Source organism: Lampetra planeri, chromosome 42 (assembly GCF_965212315.1).
Source record: "Lampetra planeri chromosome 42, kcLamPlan1.2.h2, whole genome shotgun sequence".
Lineage (NCBI taxonomy): Eukaryota > Metazoa > Chordata > Hyperoartia > Petromyzontiformes > Petromyzontidae > Lampetra > Lampetra planeri.
The window spans coordinates 7130551-7145553 of record NC_136148.1 but is presented as its reverse complement, the minus strand read 5'-3'; the positions used below and the strand labels follow the sequence as shown (position 1 = coordinate 7145553).

At 46.9% G+C, this 15003-nt stretch overlaps 1 protein-coding gene across 1 annotated transcript in view; it reads left to right on the top strand.

The window, feature by feature from the left end:
- LOC144732353 (phosphorylase b kinase regulatory subunit beta-like) overlaps window positions 1-15003 on the top strand; it is a 140260-nt gene that overhangs the window by 91368 nt on the left and 33889 nt on the right. Inside the window, exons 15-17 of the mRNA XM_078613832.1 lie at window positions 1995-2050; window positions 3821-3914; window positions 10626-10709. Coding sequence (XP_078469958.1) covers window positions 1995-2050; window positions 3821-3914; window positions 10626-10709 — 234 coding nt within the window. The remainder of the gene's footprint in view (window positions 1-1994; window positions 2051-3820; window positions 3915-10625; window positions 10710-15003) is intronic.

Below are 15003 nucleotides of genomic sequence, written 5' to 3'. Positions count from 1 at the left end.
AGCAGCCATCTTCAGGTAAAGAATGAGACACTACCAAGCTAGGAGCTTATATATAAGCTGGGTTGGAGGTGGAAGAGCGCCTTAACAAAAAGAATGTGCATATGAAGAGGAATTTAGCATATTCATGGAAAATGCGTAGGAGGTGGGCGGGGGGGGGTTTCAAAGTCATATTATGCCCATGCATTATGCAGGATCAGCAGCACCAAGGGGGGGTGCAGGGAGTAGCATTAACAAAGGAAAGGAATGTTAATGATATGTAGCTGCAGTTACTAAACAACCACGTAGAAAACTAAAGTATAAACTACATATAAAAAAAACTAAAGTATAAACTGCATAGCACCATCAGTATACTTACTATACTCTACAATAAGCTGAGTTACTAACAGCAAGTAATACATTACAATTCTACGTCGTAAAAATTATATAATATGCTTGCATCTAAACTATATTCTCTTACATCACACGAGCATATACCGTACTATATACTGCCATAGATAAACCCAACATTAAATTATATACTGTATTGCTATAAACCACCCTATACCTTATACATTTTAATATAACACTATGTATTATTCTACCCACCCTAATGTGTATCGAAATGATTGCTAAGCCAGAATCCATCTTTATCATTAACATTCCTTTCCTTTGTTAATGCTACTCCCTGCACCCCCCCTTGGTGCTGCTGATCCTGCATAATGCATGGGCATAATATGACTTTGAAACCCCCCCGCCTACCTCCTACGCATTTTCCATGAATATGCTAAATTCCTCTTCATATGCACATTCTTTTTGTTAAGGCGCTCTTCCACCTCCAACCCAGCTTATATATAAGCTCCTAGCTTGGTAGTGTCTCATTCTTCACCTGAAGACGGCTGCTTGCGACGTAGCCGAAACGTCGTGAGAATTATTTTATTTTATTATGTTTTATTTTTATTATTTTATTACTTCCCTTCTACGTGACTTTACCGAAAGAACCAAGAAGATGAATCCCTGCAGTCACGAAAGCTTTAAATCGAAATGCACTAGTATTGTCTTTCTACGGTGTTTTTTTCATTATTTACAGATTTAAACGCAAGAAACATCCGTGTTTGTTTTTTTTGCTTGAATCTGCGAATCTCTTTGTTGGACACGGTGACATAATTGATGATTGTGTTGGTGAGGGGAAGGAGGAGCAAACGTTTAGCGTACGGTTAGTGGGCCCAGTACCGAGTCACTCACCAGCCGTCGCGTGAACTTAATGCAGTCATGGGGCAGCTCCTACTCATCCGTGGCACCACACATCTAACCAAGAACGAGCGGGAACCATTCGCCCCAACCTCCACAGTGCGGCTGTTTCCCACTGCCGCTCACTGAGTTACCCATGAAAAATTAACGGGTGTTCAACTCACCCCCGTTGAATCGCCATCGTCATAATCAGCTCTGGTTAATCCACTGCTGGATGAAGGCGTTACCCAAGGCGCCTTTTATCTCTCGTGATCCGGCGACGTATTTATTCATCATGGGTCCTCACACGAACTTTATCTTGGCCAAAGCGGATTTTGGTGACACTCTTGAAGTCATCTCGCTGCTCAAACGAAGCTTCCCAAAATAACCCTGACCGAGGAGTGGAAATTCCACATTCAAGTCCTCACCCAATGAGCAGAAACCTTTTGCTGACTTTAAAATAACAATGCAGCGAAAGGAACATTACGAGCGTCTGTTGGTAAGTTCTGCTAAAATCCATAACAATTTGAGCGGGGCGGCAATCGGTCTTGATGTTATCATAAATGCCGCGGCGGTTTATTTTACAAACAGGTCACGGCGAGAGGTTGGGCGAGAGAGCGCGCCTGGAGATGAGATTGAGCGTTGCCGGCATTGTGCGCGAGCTGTGTGCCTGCGGGTTTGTTTTGGGAGCGTGCGGGGAGCGGGTGTTGTTGTTGTTGTTATTGATCGGCCTCGTCGGAGTCTTCGCGGTGTTTATTCTCTTTTTTTGTGTCGCCCGCAACAACCAGGGGCCCCTGGGTACCAACGTCGCTGTCAACGTCACGATCGTCGCCGAGGGCCAACAGTGAGTGGGAGGGAGGCCTCGATATTCCTGAGGACACCACTGCCAGGACGACGATGATGACCCCCTAGGAAACCGTTATGATTACGGTGGTGGCTGTCGTGTTGTATGTATGTAGAACTTTTTTCGCACCGTGCGTAGCAACGCTGAGATCCTAGCCTCGGATTCTGGGTTTCAAGTGTAAGGTGTTGATAGCCATAGCTTGGTCACCTATCATTGCACAAACCACCAACCCCCCACCCCCCTATTAGATTAAATGTGTTATTAATTTATGCATATAATTTCAAATTCTTTCACACTGTAAGTAGCCAACCATGCTAATTGTATGTGCGGGGGAAGGGCAACAAACTAAACACAAAAAGCAGTTCTAAAGAAATTAGTTCATGAGTTTTTAATCTGGATTAATTAAAAGTGCATAGCTCCAGTGGCTTCCTAATGTGGGAAGGAAGAGCGTTCCAGATGGCCGCAGAAGCGCGTCTGAAAGGGCGCGATGCGGTGACTGTCTTTGTTCAATGGCGAGTCAAACAAAAAGGGGTGGTGATTATCATTTTGGTGGTAGTTGTGATGGTCATGGTAGTAGTGATGCTCGTGTTGGTATGTTCTCGTGATGCAGGTGGTAGTGATGGTGGCGAAGGTTGTGATTTTAGTGTTGATGATCGTGGTATTTATGGTCGTAGTAATAGTAGTGGCGGTGATGATAATACTGGAATGATGATGATGGTGGTGTTGATGATGGTAATGGTCATGAGGTGAAAATGGTGATGGTGCTCATGTTGGTTTTGATCGTGGTTGTAGTGGTAGATATGGTGATGGCATTGGTTGTGGTGGTGATATTCAGATGATGGTGTTACAAGTGATGATGAGGTTGATGGGAGTGGTGGCGGAGTGAGTTTTTTTTTGTCTTGGAATGCTGATATTGACACTGCACCAGCCTAGTGGTTCATGCACTGCACAATGAATCCAGCCACATCAGTGGCAACTGCTATCATATCCGGTGCTGGGCCTTCCCCTAAGTCAGGTCAGCATTAAACAAGTAGCTGGTGCTTTGTGTATACATGCGCACATACTAGGCAAAGGCGGTCAGATGTGGTGTTAGCCACACCAACTCCCCCCTCGTGCACCACGCCAGCCTTAATAGGAGCTCGCTGACAGCACTTTCAAGTTTCAAGTTTCATTTATTAGGTATAGCCTGTGAGCCATGCGGCTTTTAAGTCGGGTGCAACCGCAACAAAGAAAATATGAACGGAGAAACGACGCGCAATAGAAACATCCTGGATAAACCAGCAAATCTTCCACACAAAAAAACGCTGTGTGCAAAGATCCCAGTGTGATGCAAGTCAAAAATAACAACCATAATACAATTTAGATTTCCCATATGTTTTCGAAATCACCAAGATAACGCTATAAAAACAATGTGACAACAGTAGTCATAGGAACTGTGATTTAAATTGAACAATAAACCTTATATATAACATGTACGACCACACTTTGCAGCCATAGCTGGCAGCATGACACTCCCAGTGTATGATGTGTGAGTGAGTCAGTGGTAGTGTGAGTGAGTGTACGATGTGTGAGTGAGTCAGCGTATAATGAGTGAGTGTGTATGATGAGTGAATTAGTGTATGATGAGTGAATGGGTCAGTGGTTGTGTGAGTGAGTGTATGATATGTGAGTGAGTCAGCATATGATGTGTGAGTGAGTCAGTGTATGATGCCCCAGCACCCTTGTTAAAAGCTACACGGGGGGTATTTATCTTTGTATATCTGACTGCAGCCTGCAGGCGTTCCTGAACACCTACGGAATCCAGTCCCAGACTCCCCTGCAGATGGAGCCCATCCAGGTGTGGCCGCAGTCGGAGCTCGTAAAGGTAACGATCCCCTTCTAAATTAAAACTATAAACTACAAAACTACGTTTTTATTTTACCCGGTATGGTCCACTGAGCTAAATAGCTCTTTGTGAAATTATAGGGTCAACGAAGTGGCGTATCACGTGTAAATGTATAGCCGCTAAATACTCTAAACACACGTTGATTCTAAATGTGGAGCTAAAAAACCGGATGACTCGCAGAAAAAAACACGCGTCCACAGGGAGAGAGACATGCAATTCCAAATATACAAGAGTCGGGATCGAAGCCACGACCTGTATACCAGGCAAAGTAGTTAACGTCTTGCTACCGTGACACCACCAGTGTGGCCCCCGCGGTTCCACTCTCTCTACACGTGGGGTCGGATTCCGTTACCGTATTCTCCAGACCATAAGATCCCTCTTCTACCCCCTGTATTTCAAATCAGAAGGTTGGGGTACGTCACAAAGCCCGGTAGCTGTGTATTGTGTGCATGTCTAATAAGATTTATGTCACTTTGTTAACACCAGGCACACGTTTGGAGTGCATCTTACTTTCTGGAGTGTCTTGTAATCTAGAGAATATGCCGTCTGTGTTTATCATCATCATCAACAGCAGCAGCAGCAGCTATTATCTATCCACTGCTAGATGCACCACCCATTTATGTTGAGCAATAGCCTTTTAGAATTTAATTGTTCGAATTTAAATTCAGCCATGATCTATCCACTGCTGAATGAGGGTCTTCTCAAGCCGTCACCATCCATCACGGTCACACGATGCCACAATCATAATAATAATAATAACGATCATCTTTATTTTATAACGCGTCTTTCGAACCGACATCTCAAAGCTCTGCACGCACAATTAATAAACACTGCAATATAGTTACGATCCATTCAAACAAAAGGCTAAATCAATCCACCCAGCTCCTGCGAGAGAGCCAATCTCGTCGCTCCATCTCCACACTTCATGTCCTCCCGGTCACGCTCACTCCATTGGCTGCCGTTCCACCGCCAGTCTCGTCCATCGTCCCACCACGCCACCGCGCGTCCGGCCCAAGTCTCCTTTACTTTCCATGCAAAAATAAATCTACGTCTCCTTTTTGCATTTGCTCCCAGAACACCGTATTCCTACTCTCTGTCTCCCAGTGCGATGCAAAGCGTGTATCTCTGGAAACGCTTTTTTGTGCACTTTTCAGCTTCTGTTGCGTTTTCTTCGTCCGTGTCTCTTAACATTGGCACGATCGATCTTTATGTTTTGTTGTAATTGAACACGAGCATAAATCGTGGCAAAGGGAGGGGGGGGGGGGGCGCAGAAATTACCTGGACAAAAGACCTGAACTCAACACTCCTGGGTTTAGGGGAGGGGACGAAAATTTGACCTCACTGTTCCATCCGTGTGGGGACCGCGAGCGGGAGCATGCATTTTTACGTGGGGAAGGGAAGATGAGGGAAGAGCGACAAACGACAGGGAGGGGGTAGAAGGGACATCGAGGGGGATGTGGAAGGGGTAGAGCACTTAACATAAACTCCAAAGCAAAATGGCGAACACGCGCCGAGCGAGCATATCAGCAGCTAAAGCCCCGCAGGGCAGTGACCAACTCCTGTCCATCATCTGAGGAGGGGTAGAGCCCCAGGCACCTGTGCCCTCCCGACGGATCTTTATTTAAAATAAGCATGAGAGCTGTCGAGAGCGCTCCCTCCAGTGGAGGCCGCTTGCGCCAGCAGTGGCGGGAGCCAAGCAATTGCAGCGCTGCGCCTTTACCTTTCGTGCAGGCATTGGTGACCGAGGCTGATGCCGTTACGCTATAAACTAAACTATGTTTTTATTTTACCTGATAAGGTTCACTGAGCTATGTAGCCTTTGTCTCCCCTATACCGATGTTTACACATTGCACATGGTACTCATTTGAGGCTGAGTCGACCTAGTGGAGGCCCAGGACTGGTCACTGGTGCTGGCCGTGAATCGGGAATCAAACTCGGGTCGGCAGTTTCGTAACGCAGCGGGACATACACACGCACACACACACACACGCACACACACGTACACACACGCACGCACACACACACACACACGCGCACACACACACGCACACACCCGCACACACACGCGCACACATACACGCACACACACATATACGTGCACACGCATGCACTCAAGATCTCCATCTTAATTGGAATTGGCGCTCTCTAAAGTAGCGCAAGACAAGTTTCGCAATCATCAAGCATGTGTAGCGCCCGTGTTTCTACACCCGTTCCTGGCCACCCCATCGTCATCATCATCAAAAAAAAATTTTTATATTAAACAATGTTTTATTTGATCAGGTAAGGCCCACTAAGCTATATTGCTCTTTTTCAGATGTGGCTTGGCCACAAATGATAGCTCAACGAGGTGGCTTATCGCGTGGAACTTGATAGCAGCAGCCAAATACTCAAACGCATGTTTCTAAATGCGGAGGGACAACCCGGGGTACCTGGAGAAACATCCATGCGACCACAGGGAGAACACGCAAAATCCAAATATACAGGCGTCATGGTCTAGATCGAACCCACAACCTCCTGTATGCCAGGCGAGGTAGTTAACATCTCAGCACCACGGCGCTTCAGAACATGATGCAATTGCAGGTGACTGAAACTTGGATTTGTACCCAGGATCTCAGTGGTGTTAGCTGAGTGATCTGACATGGCCATTATAACCCCCCCCCCAGAAGCCACGTCGTACAGAGCCGATGATTGTGAGCAGACGTACCCTGTCAATGTGGATTAAGCACAAGTTGGCTTTCTTAACACGGTGAATGTCATCTTTGTCACATAGACAAATGGAGAGCATATACTTCAATATTCGAAGTTTAAACCCATTATAGATTCACATTACATTTAAATCGTGTGTGTATATATATGTATTTACTAGTGCACCGGTTAGCGATACACTGCACTATGAACCCAACCACCTGAGTGCGATTCCCGCTCACTGCCAACACCAGTGACGATTATCTAAGCCAGTACTGGGCCTCCCTTAGGTCGACTCAGCCTCAAATGAGTACCTGATGCCATTGTGTGTAAACTTCGCCACTAGGGAGACAAAGGCGGTCGGGCGTGGTGTTGGCCACCCACCCCCTCGTGCACCGTGCCAGCCTTCATAGGTGCTCGCTAACAGCACTTTCCCCAAAAGTTTGTTAAGGCCATACGGGAGATCAATGTCTGTATATTTGTTATATTCGAAAGACAAGATTGTGAAGGAGCGATTACTGAATTGCATTGACGCAGGCTTGGCACACATCTCGGAAACATCGTGTTCCTCTTCATTTCTGTAGTATTTTTTGGCTTCATATGTCCTCCGGATCGTGCCACATTGACGCTGCCGCTGCGGCACAACGGTTAGCGCACCAGACTTGCAACCCGGATGGTCGCAGGTTCAATCCCACCTCCCGGCGCGGCAGTTGAAACGATGGGGCAAGTTTCTTACATCCCCCTTCCACTGCCCCTGTCCACTCAGCAATGTGAGTGCATGGGTTCATCATGGTCAGTCGGTGGGGTACAGTGTGGATACGCCTACTTCCTCCACGACGTCAGGCCAGTGTGGAAGAGGAGGCCAAGAGTCCTCTTTGGAGGGGCACTCCAAAGCTTCTTCTCGTAGAGGCCCCTTCCAGCAGCAGTGTCGTGAGCAAGCAATTGCAGGGCTGCACCTTTTTATGTTTTTGGAAATTTGATCATTATAACAATGATAATGGATTAATGACTGCTGAAGGTTTAGATTACACTATTTGTAATTGGATGATGGTGATGATAATGATGGTAACAACGATGACGAATTCAGGACTGATGATGACTATTATGATTATATCAGCAGTGATGGAGATGCATGAAGAATATTGCTGATTGAACTCACAACCGTGATCACTTGCGGTTCTATATAGTCTAGCGAGGTGGTAAATATGAATTATGAAAGCGGAATTAAATTATATAATGGCCAGTTTTTATTTTCTTTCTCTAATGAAGCACCGCTGTGTTTGTCTTGTAGAGGACACACCCACTTTGTTAACCCAGAAATCAACCACTTTCTCTTTCATCAATACGCCATCGCAGTTGGAGCAATACTTTACATTTATTATGAACAGCATCGAAGAACACTTAAGGCTTTTGTGATTGTAATTGTTTGTTGTTGTTGTGTAAACTAAAGTCCGCTTGGGGAGGTGGCAGTCCGCGTCAAATTGCTGATCCAACTCGACTGAAATCCTGGATTCAAGCCCTGCACATTCGTCAGCAGATTAAACTAAAACTAAACTCAATTATTTTAATTTTGCCAAGTCAGGCCCACTGAGCGACCTGGCTACAATTGATAGCTCAACGAAGTGGCTTATCAATTTACAGCAGCCAAATAATCTTAACGCACATTGATTCTAAATGTGGAGGGAAAAACTGGAGGCCCCGGAGAAAAATCCACGTGACCGTCGGGAGAGAGAGACACGCAAACTCCTAATATACAGCAGGCATCAGGGTCGGGATCGAACCCACGACCTCCTGTATACCAGGCGACTTAGTTAACATGTCGCCATCATTGATGACTTAATATATTCTGATTCCTATGAACAGCAGCTGGAACATCTCCATCTGCTGTGTCATAGACTGGGGAGGTTTTTGAGCCTTTTGGCATTTCCCCATTTAGAGTGATAGCCCCCAAACTACCCCTCACTCCTATATCCCTATAATCCCATGAAGAGGTTTTAATATAAATTACGAGGGTAATACAAGGCGAGACGGATGTGGCGCGCCGATATAATTCCTGGTGCCGCGTTGCGGCTGAACTGAGCCGCTCGCGGTGCCGTGACTAAGCGCGTCGGGGCTCACCGGCGTTCGACCTCACGAGGGGGGGGAGGGTACCGGGGCCCCCGCCGGCGCCTTGACTTCCCGTGCCCGACACGTCGCACTCTCCATGAATCTACTGGCACGGGGAGACAACAAAAAAATTAAATGGCATCCATCAAGCTGCGCCGGGCCTCACTACCGCGGGGAGTCCTTGCATGCGAATGCGAGCGCATGCGTGTGTGGGGAGCGGTAGTGAAGCGGTTGGCGCGCTGCGCTACAAACCTGGCGACCCGGGTTCGATTCCCGCTCATGGCAAACACCATTGACGATTATCTGAACCGGTCCTGGGCCTCCCTTAGGTCAACTCAGCCTCAAATTAGTACCTGGTGCGATGTGTAAACATCGCCAATAGGGAGACAAAGGCGGCTGGGCATGTTCTTGGCAACCCACCCCTCGTATGCCGTGCCGGCCTTTATAGGTGCTTGCTAACAGCACTTGCCCCTACAGTCTGTTAAGGCTATACGGGGGATCTTTGTCTTTTGGGATCGGTGGCGCAATGATTATCGTATTTGTGCTGCGTACCTGGCACGCAGAGTTCGATTTCCGCCTGTGGCCAACAACAGTGACGATTAACTGAACAGGTCTTGGGCCCCCCCTAAGTCGATTCAACCTCAGATGATTACCCGGTGCAGTGCGTAAACATCACCACTGGGGAGACAATGGCGGCCGAGCATGGTGCTGGCCACCCACCTCCCTGTGTGCCGTGCGGACTCTCATAGGTGCTCGCTAACAGCACTTGCCCCACCAGTCTGTCAAGGCTATACGGGGGATCTTTGTCTTCTGGGTGGAAAACATATCTGGGAGGCAAATACTCAAACCCCGCAGAGTTATATTGCCAGCCTACTTGCTGCACGGCCTTGCACAAGGCACGCCATTGTAACCTGCACATGGTCGTGGCATGAAGTTGTCAAAAAAATGCTTTCCAATTCTACTTGAGTTGTGTCAGGCCACAGGATGAGGACATTCCTAATTGGAACTCTTGCAGGGAGCAGTGCACCAGCTGATGTCAGAAAGGCCCACAGAATATGACATCACAGAATTACTCATGATGAAGACCATCTTCTCATACTCTTTGGTTCTTTCGGTAAAGTCACGTAGGTAGAAAAATAATAGATCATGACGTTTCGATCGCAACACAAGCAATCGTCATCAGGTGGGACAACCACAGCAAGGAAAAACTGCTGAAGTAGGCTTACTTCAGCCGTTTTCTACCTACGTGACTTTACCGACAAAACCAACGAGTATGGATTCCTGAAGTCACGAAAGCCTCAAATCAAGATTGAACCATCTTCTCAGTTGCCTCTTATCCAGACGAAGGGCACAACACGTATATGCCATGAAAAGAGAGTTCACTGTATGGCAATCAAAAAAACTTGTACGAATCTTAGAGCCGAAATAATGGGAATTAAGTCGAAAATAGAATTTAACCCGTTGTGTCTTTTTACTAGTCGTTGGTGACCATACTGAGACCATAAATTTACATCCCAAAACCTTACATCCCAAAGGGCAATCATAACAACCTATTTGAGGCCTCATAGTTCAAACATGCAGGATTAAATTAATAACCACATTTAAAATATAATGGTGGTTTGTGCAATGATTGGTTACCAGGCTATGGCTATCAATACCTTACACTTGGCGTGCCAGCTTAATCACGGGGTGATTGAAACCCAAGATCCGAGTCAAGAATTCCAGCATTGCTACCTCAGCGATTCTTACCCATTCCAAGCCTCCCCACCCCACCACTTGCACCAACCATCTGGGCATCTCTCTCACAGGGCCCCATTTCTGAGTGATCCGCCCAACTCCACCTCTTCAGTCTGTGAAGGTAGAGTCACGTTGACTTGTTGTTGTTGTTGTTGTCTGCAGGCGTACTCTTACCTGGGTCTCAACCCAAAGCTCGGCCTCTCGGGCCGGCCGGCACGTCCCATCGGGTGCCTGGGCACCGCCAAGGTAAGGGCAGTGGTGTTCTACCAAATTATTTTTACTGCATACTTAGAGGTATGGGTCAGATTTTGTTCGCATATGAAACCATCATATCGGATTTTGAGACAAATTTGGGATTTAATTAAAAATGTCGATATTTCTGGATTTGTATTCAATGTTGTTAACATTCATTGTACATGCACTCAGTGTAATTATACCTTCAGTGTTAAATATTAACAATTGCATTACACATTTTAATACATAGCTCAATCAATAAAACCATTATTTTAATGTTTTATGCTTTATAATTGAAGCATGTATCGTCGAAGTGATGTCCCCTGAAAACATAATTGACAAGAAGTGATGCCATGGAATTGACATCACTTCCTGTGCGCAATATTTATGGATCAATCCCAAACAAATGTGTTTGATTCATCCCAAATTTTGTATATAAGTCCGATTTTCAGATTTCTGGAATTTATTCAAATTGGTTGGGATACGGAAGAGCAGAGTGTTTGCCTTCGCACCAAGAGACCCTGGGTTCGAATAACACTTTTATCTAAAGTCAACAAATACAAGTATTTACCGCGCCAACGAGAAATTTGGCGACACACATTTACACTGGAGACCTCAAGTCAGTGGTGTCAATTCCACATTCTTCCGACAGACACCATTCTCTCTAGAGGACAACTGCCAATAACTTCGTACTTATTGTATCATCCAAGGAGGGATGATAGACTGAGTCGACCCCGAATTGGAATGTTAATGCACAGGTCAATGCTGCTCTTACGAGAACTGCTGGTTCCAGAGCTAGTGCTGGACATTCCACATTAATGTGGCAGGAGCCATCCTTTCTCATATAATAATAACTGCTAACTTCCTGCAAAGTGGTACATAGGTTATTGTTGCTGGAATCATGTTGGGTTGAGTCGACCCATTGACCTCAGAATTAAATTTTAATCCATAATATACTGTTTTCAGTCTCGAGGCGGTTTTTGGACTGTGCTACAAACCTGGCGTCCGAGTTTGATTGCTGGCCATGGCTAATGTCAGTGCAGAGTGCTATACGAATCAGTCCTAAGGCTTTCCTTCACCAACCCACACTGATTAGCAAGGTGAAGTATGGTCAAACAACTCCCATGACACAGCATTAGGAGGCCTTCATACAGCAGAATTTTTATAAAGGGCTCTAATTTCCTTTATGTATGTCCTGAAATTTTCTTTAAACATCTGTGATGATTGATATGTGGGGAAGCACTCTTTACGGAGGACGAGGAAGTGCTGTCTGATGTTTTGTGAGCGCGGCCTGTTGCAGGATATCATATTCTAGGATTTCCTCCGATGGCCACGTAGCTCAAAGTTCCGAGGGCTTTCCTGGCACCGCTGAGATTCTGGGGTCTAATCCAGGCTGCAGCCTCCTGTGATGAAACCGAGTTCTCAAGTTGATCGAGTTGATGGTGTCAGACAGATCACCGATGACCGCACCAAAAAAATCCCCATCACGTTAAATTTGATTCTGCTCTTAATTTGGCTAAATTCCAATATCTTGAGAATTACAAACGTCGGTTCGGCCAGACATGTGACGAATATTAATTACACTGTAGCAGCAGGGGCAGGTGGGAAAGGGCTGCCCCTCCACACTGTGGACCAGAGCTTGTTTGGAGGGGTGTGGGAGGTAGCTCAGTGGCATCCACTCCCATGGGCTATGAGATCCGCATGGATTCTTCATATTGTGATGTGACACTGATGGCACAAGCGGAATAAAATATCTACGATTTCAATGCAGAACCCTTGTGAAAATATTCCTGGGACATCTCAGCGATGCTTTTCCAGACAAGTAGCCCGAGCATCACCGTACCGTTCGAAACATTGCAACAGATTGCCAGTGGAGCCGCTGTGCGCTGGCTCACGGTAATTTTCCATCAGCCCCTGCATTAAAATAAATTTCATTTGCCTGACATTTTAACGTCTCCTGTGCGTCCTGCCCACCGATAATTTACCACTGTGTAATGTGGCCGCATCATCCGCTTATTAATTCACTCGCATACGCAGATTAACACGGTGTTGGGGGGGGGGACATTAAATAACGGAGGTAGAAATGTAATCCATAAACGTTTTACTGTTGCTGCAATTTTTCTTTTACTTTTAAGTGAGTACAATGTGTATAAATTAGTTATTTAATCATGAGGTAATGCCCTGACGAAGTAATGATGCGTTTAGCATTCACCAACACTTATTGTTGATTTAATCCAACGCTAATGACTGATAATTTCTCGTCAATAAAGCAGCTCTTGACTTAAAGCTTTCGTGACTGCAGGAATTCATATTCTTGGTTCTTTAGGAAAAGTCACGTAGATAGGTTATTTTGTTATTTTCTTTGAACCTATCTACGTGACTTTACCGAAAGACCCAAGAAGAATAAAGCAGCTGCTTAATTCAGTGGCTAGTCTCGCCAACGGCACCGTTCGCCAAGCGGTTGGACTTTTCTGCCCTCTGTGTTTTTAGTGACTCATTGACACCTTGTGTGTACCTCGCGTTTAGCTGTTGACATGTATTAGGCTGGAGCAGTGGCTAGCGCCGCGCCGCGCCGCGCTCTGAATCCGGAAAGCCGAGTTCGATCCCACACCCCGAGGATAACATTGGCGGCGAGTGATTCAATCCGTCATCCACGACTGTTTTTTTTTTACTGAGCGAATGATTTTACACGGTTAGTGCACCAGGTACACTAGGAAAATGTATAATTAAATAATGAGATGTGCATGTCGATGTTATCGTGAGGGGACGTTAGTGCCCGCGTAGCCACAGAGCCATGTGACAGATTCCTCCTTCTCCAGCACGTGAGGGCAACAACAACCAGCCCACCCAGCACGCCCTGGCGCACTTCACAGGCGGAGGCAATGCACTCCAGTCTCCTGCCCCCCGCACTCACACGGTGGCAGGCTGTCACTTAGCAGTACGCCCCATCAAATACATGGCAGGGCCCTCCTTGACAAGAGTCATGGGACTCGGTGCGGCTTTCCCTGGGAATTCACATAAAGCACAAGTGACTGAATCTTGGATTCCAACCCAAGATCTCTAACACGCGATGGATGGATGAGCAAGATAGAGAGGAGCAGCGTTTGTCGAATCGAGCGGGGTTGTAGAAACTCGACGAGAGAGATTTCCAAACACGAGGAGGGAAATTATTGTACAGTGCTGTGCCGTAGCACGACAGTGAAACGTATTTTCGGCCGTTTCCAATCCACTGCTGGATGAAGGCCTGCCCATGCCGTGTGGGTTGTGGGGATTGTTTGGACGTAACTTCACCGCGTTCGTTAGCGCGGGGTTGGTAAGGGGTGTGGGGATTGTTTGGACGTAATTTCACCGCGTTCGTTAGCGCGGGGTTGGTAAGGGGTGTGGGGATTGTTTGGACGTAACTTCACCGCGTTCATTAGCGCGGGGTTGGTAAGGGGTGTGGGGATTGTTTGGACGTAACTTCACCGCGTTCATTAGCGCGGGGTTGGTAAGGGGTGTGGGGATTGTTTGGACGTAACTTCACCGCGTTCGTTAGCGCGGGGTTGGTAAGGGGTGTGGGGATTGTTTGGACGTAACTTCACCGCGTTCGTTAGCGCGGGGTTGGTAAGGGGTGTGGGGATTGTTTGGACGTAACTTCACCGCGTTCGTTAGCGCGGGGTTGGTAAGGGGTGTGGGGATTGTTTGGACGTAACTTCACCGCGTTCATTAGCGCGGGGTTGGTAAGGGTTGTGGGGATTGTTTGGACGTAACTTCACCGCGTTCGTTAGCGCGGGGTTGGTAAGGGGTGTGGGGATTGTTTGGACGTAACTTCACCGCGTTCGTTAGCGCGGGGTTGGTAAGGGGTGTGGGGATTGTTTGGACGTAACTTCACCGCGTTCGTTAGCGCGGGGTTGGTAAGGGGTGTGGAGATTGTTTGGACGTAACTTCACCGCGTTCGTTAGCGCGGGGTTGGTAAGGGGTGTGGGACTGGATTCTGTTCAGATATCACTCGCGACTGTTGTAAGCCGTGGCTAGGAATCAAACTCGGGTCACCGGGTTGATATTGCGACGTGTCAACCGCTGCACCACAGCTCTATCCTGCAGCAGCATAATAGGTGAATACAATGAGGACACAATACGATCTCTGCCCTCTGCCGCTGGGTGCTTTCGACAAGCTTAGTGGGGTGAGAAAAAAATGATAAAAATCATCACCAGCCGTGGTCAATCTGCTGGTGGATGAAGGCCTCCTCACGCCGCCACCACCTCTCCCGCGATATAACAATCCGCCTATTGCCTGCGGAAGAGCTGGCTTCATCGCTCCGTCTCA